Consider the following 6000-nt stretch of genomic DNA (forward strand, 5'->3'; position numbering starts at 1 on the left):
GTTGCCTTCTAACAATCCCATTGCATATTAAACTAATACAGCTGATGACTCCTGTAGGGGTACACAGGCTGAGTGTGGTGAGGGGTAAAGGCTCATAAGGCTGCAACTCAGGTGGGGAGCCAAAATTGGCACAACTGGAGCCCAAGAGACAGAGGTTTCCTACAGAGGGTGCAGACTGCAAGAAAGAACCCTGGGAGATCACAGGGAATGAGAAAGGAAGAGAAAGAATCAAAGTTAAGAATAGTGAGGCAGAGGTGGTTCCCCTTTTGTAGGAGGGTACAGGGAGCAGGGGTTTGGGGGGAGGGGAAGGGTACATTAATGAAGATCAGGAAGACAGTGACCTACGCTAACTGTGACTAAACAACCTCAACATCTTGCCTCTATAGTAGCTTATACAAGTCACAAATGGTTTTCAAATTCTGGTTTCCATATTTTTATCTTATTGATAAATTCAATGAAAGTCTATGTTTGCAACAACAACAAAATAATAACTTACGTTGTTAATTTATGCTAAATATGTTAAATATGCTATTAATAAAAATTAGGTATAAAACAGAAGTTTTTTGTACTAAACTGGAGAAACTGAAGGAAAATATTTGCTAATTTTTTTAAAGATTTTATTAATTCATTTGAGAGAGACCACGCACACGCATGTGCACATGAGTAGGGAACAGGGTAGAAGGATAGAGAGAAGCAGACTCCCCACTGAGCAGGGAGACAGATATGAGGCAAGGCTCCATCCCAGGAGCCAGAGACCATGACCTGAGCAGAGGATAGACACCCAAGCACCCCAAAATTTACTAATTATAGCAGTGACTCAAACACATCTATCTAAATGAGTACTATATTGGGCAGCCCGGTGGCTCAGTGGTTTAGCGCCACCTTCAACCCAGGGCCTAATCCTGGAGACCCAGGATCGAATCCTATGTCAGGCTCCCTGCATGGAGCCCGCTTCTGTCTCTGCCTGTGTCTCTGCTTCTCACGCGATCTCTCTTTCTGTGTCTCTTCATGAATAAATATATAAAATCTTTAAAAAATAAAAAAAATAAATGAGTACTATACTGCAAAATAATCTCCTAAAAGTAAAAAATGAATTTATTCCCAAGATGATGCCAATATTCTAAACTTTTCACAACTTCTCTTTAAAGAAGAAATATGTAGAGGTACTTCAGTGGCTCAATGGTTGAGCATCTGCCTTCGGCATAGGTCATGATCCCAGGGTCCTGGAATTGAGTCCCGCATCAGACTCCCCACAAGGAGCCTGCTTCTCCTTCTGCCTATGTCTCTGCCCCTCTGGCTTGTCTCTCAAGAATAAATAAAAAATAAAATCTTTAAAAAAAAAAAGAAATGAGTCACTCTCATTACAATCTCCAAAATATGTGTATAGAACAATAAAAATAACAGCTTAACTCTCAAAAATAAGAGACCATGTCTTCCTTGAAAACTCTTCTCCCTCAGTTCCAGTGCTGCTCTGAAGTGGTTCTTACTCTTGTTTCCATTCCCTTGACTTCTATTCTTCCTCTCACCACATACTCTAGCCATTCCCCAAGGCCATCAATTAATCTTTCCTCTCTTTTTTTCCAAGTTTCAAACTACTAGATCCTGTACTGACAGCCCCACCCTTGCCAAGGACATCATCTCCAACAAGGCCCTCAAAAATAAAACAATATAAATAAAACCCTACATGTTCAAAGTTAACTTTCATTTCTTCTCTAAACAGTTCCTTTTGATAACTTTCCTGTTTCTATTAAAAACCTCGAGTATCCATTGGTCATCCACAGTTGAAATTTGAAACATTTCTGACTCTGTCCTTTTCATTTCTCCTCACACCCAATCATGAGTCAAGGCTAGTAGACAGCAAAATTCCTTCCCTCACCATCTCCCATTCGTCCATCCTCACCACCTCCACCCCCTATTACCTCTCATCAAGACTACTGCAATAGTTTCCTTTTTTTTTTTTTTTTAAATTTTTATTTATTTATGATAGTCACAGAGGGAGAGAGAGAGAGGCAGAGACACAGGCAGAGGGAGAAGCAGGCTCCATGCACCGGGAGCCCGACGTGGGATTCGATCCCGGGTCTCCAGGATCACGCCCTGGGCCAAAGGCAAGCGCCAAACTGCTGCGCCACCCAGGGATCCCTGCAATAGTTTCCTAATTCCAACATGTCCAATCCACTTTAACCCAGGTCACATGCTACAGCCCAAGTGATTTCCTAAAGTGCACTTCTTATCATGGTCCATCACCTCTCCAAAAACTTGGAGGCTCTATGGCACCTACCTCACTAGCCTGGTACTCAAAGTCCTCTCTGTGCATTAACCACAATCTATTTCTATTGCTTTATCACGAGCAATAACTCTCTTTTAGGCAGCCCCAGTGGCGCAGCAGTAGTGCCGCCTGCAGCCTAGGGCGTGATCCTGGAGACCCAGGATAGAGTCCCCCGTCAGGCTCTCTGCATGGTGCCTGCTTCTCCCTCTGCCTGTGTCTCTGCCTCTCTCTCTGTGTGTGTCTCTATGAATAAATAAATAAATAATATTAAAAAAAAATAACTCTCTCTTTTTTTTTTAAAGATTTATTTATTTATTCATGATGGGGACACACACACAGAGAGAGAGAGAGAGAGAGAGAGAGAGAGAGGCAGAGACACAGGCAGAGGGAGAAGCAGGCTCCATGCTGGGAGCCCGACGCGGGACTCAATCTCAGGACTCCAGGATCATGCCCTGGGCCAAAGGCAGGCGCTAAACCGCTGAGCCACCCAGGGATCCCCAACTCTTAAATATACAGACATACACTCACTCATACATTACACTGCAATCAAAATAAGTTACAGAGAAGTCCCCATAAATGTCTGATTAATTCCAGACTGCTGCAATAGATGACAGGGATGCCTTGGAACTACGAGCAGTCAACAAATATCCAATGAATGAATAAATGAATAGAATGGCTTAGCTTTCCCTCCAGCATTTCTATATGATCACATCCTGATTGTTTCCAAGTTTATTTCAAAGAAGCTTTTTTCATGAAATTATCTCACCAGTAAAAAACTAATCACCTTTTCCTTTAAAATCTCATGGCCCCTTATCTTCTAATCCACTCAACATCCTCTATCCAATTATATTTATTTATCTCAACCATCAGATTTTACATTTCTTAAGGATAAAGTAACCAAGTAATATAATTGAGAGAAAGAACCAACCATCTCTAATACTTGATTATTTTCTTAATTTGCCTACCAAAATTTAAACTCCTTGAAGGCAAAGATTTGTCCCCCCACCTCTACTACCACCCCTAGCATTGGGCACAGTATTAAAATGAAATACTAAAATATATTCAAATGATCTGAAAGAAGGAAAGAAAGAAGAAACAGTGAAACAAAAATTGGAAAACAGAAGCCAAATAGTAAAATTAGTAGCTTTAAATCTAACCAAATCAATAATTACATTAAATGTAAATGGTCTAAACACAACAATGAAAAAACAAGAGATTGCAAGAATGGATTAAAAAACAAGACCCAATTACAAGTGATCTATAATAAATTCACTTTAAATATGGTGGTATAGGTAAATTAAAAGTAAAAACAGTAAAAAGTAAAACACAGCTCTATTCATAATCACCAAAAAGGGGAAACAACACATATGTTCAAAGGTGAATGGATTAACTTGGGTACATCCATACAATGGATTACTTAATAAAAAAGGAATGATTAACACATACACACAATAACATGGGTGAAAAAAAAAATAACATGGGTGAATCTCTAAGGCATTACCCTGAGTAAAAGAAGCCAGTATCAAAAGGTTACATACCAAATTACTTCATTTACGTGACACTGTGGAAAAAGACAAAACTATAGCAATTAAGAACAAACCAGGCCATTGGTTCACCCCAGCTGGAGGTGAGAGGGCAACAAGAAGCTTTCTGGGATGACAGAACTGATAGAAACCCGATTTTGGTAGCAGTTACAGAAATTTATACGTGTGTTAAAATTCATAAAACTGTACACCAAAAAAGTCAATTTTACTGTAGTTAATTTAAAAGTAAAATAAGCATTAAGAAAATGATCTCTCTGAACCTTTCCAAACTATAATTTTATGAATGAGAAGGGAGGAGTATGAAAGGAAGATGGGGAAGAAGAAAAGCAAATGCTAAATCCTACTGGCATAAAAGCCACTACTCATAAAAACCTCCTGATTACTGCACAAAATAAACAAAGCAAACCCAATCTTCAGAAACTCATTCTCAGAAGAGGCTAAGAAAACCAGACATTCAGATCCAAAATGTGGATATTAGAAAATGCCTGTGAATGGCTCTTCTTGTCTGTTTCTATATTTTATACTTTCAAGAAGCTGCCAATTTCTCCTGGCTAAGTGCCACTTTCCCGGCTTGGGGTTACTCAACTTACAAGCATTCCTTTATTTATACCCTATACTCTCAATGATGGGGTCTTTGGCAGTCACAATAAAGCCTCTGGCAGAAAGATCGGGGCTCCTCACCGGGAACGAAGGTCCCTGCGGGACACAGCACACGCGAGACTGACCTGAAGCCCCTGGGCCGGGAGGTCTTTCTCACAAGTCAGAGAGCGTCTCCCACCACCAAAGCCCCCAAAGGAGGAAGCGGCTGGAGGCCAGGCTCTGGGCACTTCTCCCTCCTCTGAACAGCCAGGCTGCCTCAGCCGCAGCTGGCCGTTTCGGGGCCGCCCGGGTGTGGAGCGCGCGCTCTGCACAAGGCTCTGCCCCAGTGATCTTGGGCAAGTCCCTTCCTCTTCCAGAGGGCGACGGTACTCCGGGCGTGCTGCCTAAGCCAGCTTCCCACCGCCGCTCCGACTCTGAGACTCTCTGCCCCCCGCCCTTCGCCAGCAGGAGCCCGGCTCCTCAGACCCCATCCCCGCCTAACACACCCTCTCCCCGCCCCGCCCCCCACCGCTCACGAGGGGCCCCGAAGGGACTACCCACCCGCCCGAGGGCACCGCCCGAAGGCAGCAAGGAGGCTGAACCACCGAATCCCGGTCTCTGGCCCCTCAGCGCGGAGCAGGCCGCCCGGCCGCATTCCTGCCCGCCCCTTCCTGGGGTGCCCGCCCGCCGGGGCCGGCTTCCACCACGCGGGGGGCGGGGGGCGGGGGGGGAGAGCGCACGCGGGAGGGTCGGAGGGGGACCGGACCCGGGCGGGGTGCCCACCTTGAGCTGGGACTTGGAGACCTTGCCGCTGTGGTCCAGGTCGAGCGCGGTGAAGGCGTGCCAGATGCCCTTGAGCAGCTCGTCCTTCAAGCCCCCCATGGCCGCCGCGTGGCTACCCCGACTGCCAGCCCGCCTCGCCGACCCTCAGGCCAGTCTGACGCCCCTCCGCCGCCGCAGCCACGGCCGCCGGCTCTTCAGTCACCTGACCGCGCCAGGCCCCGCCCCCGCCAGGCCCCGCCCCCGCCAGGCCCCGCCCCCGCCAGGCCCCGCCCCCTCGGCGTCCGCCGGGAGCCAGGCGCCGTGCGGGCGCACCCGGCGGACGGGGCTTCCCACCCCGCGGGGAGGAGTGCGGGCCTTCCCTGCGCTCTTGCCCGCGGAGCACCACCCCGCAGGTCGCTCGGGTTCCCCAGGCCGCCTCGGGCCTGCTTTGGGGCTTGCGTGCCCACCGAGCAAGACCCTCATTCCGAGTTAAAATACGAGTCGGGGTGAGCAGCCCGCAGCCCGCGCCTCGCAGTAAGAAAGAAAAAAAAAAAAGCCCCGCGTGTGTCCAGCGGTCGCGCCAGTGTCTGAGGAGAACGGAAAAGTCCCCGAGCAGGGGCTCCAAGGCCAGCGCCGATCCCAGCCGGGGGAGGGGGGGGGGAGGAAGGATGGACTTCGGAGGGAAGGGTTTTATTCATTTTTCACACGTTTCTTTGGGCTGTGGGGGGCCTGGAGCCGAGGGTTAAGGTTGGTTTAGAAGCCACAGAGTCGGGCACGCTTCGCTTCCTAACCCTCAGCTGTCGAGGGTCAGTACACAACTTAAGGGTTTGCCTCTGGTCAGTGTGCTGT

General features: G+C 47.4%; 1 protein-coding gene across 1 annotated transcript in view; it reads right to left on the reverse strand.

The window, feature by feature from the left end:
* Positions 1 to 5364, reverse strand: part of SWAP70 (switching B cell complex subunit SWAP70) — a 70540-nt gene extending 65176 nt beyond the window's left edge. Inside the window, exon 1 of the mRNA XM_055318084.1 lies at positions 5173 to 5364. Coding sequence (XP_055174059.1) covers positions 5173 to 5271 — 99 coding nt within the window. The 5' untranslated portion in view covers positions 5272 to 5364. The remainder of the gene's footprint in view (positions 1 to 5172) is intronic.
* Between the last annotated feature and the right edge of the window lie 636 nt (positions 5365 to 6000).

This window comes from Nyctereutes procyonoides, unplaced genomic scaffold (assembly GCF_905146905.1).
Source record: "Nyctereutes procyonoides isolate TBG_1078 unplaced genomic scaffold, NYPRO_anot_genome, whole genome shotgun sequence".
In the NCBI taxonomy this organism is placed as follows: Eukaryota; Metazoa; Chordata; class Mammalia; order Carnivora; family Canidae; genus Nyctereutes; species Nyctereutes procyonoides.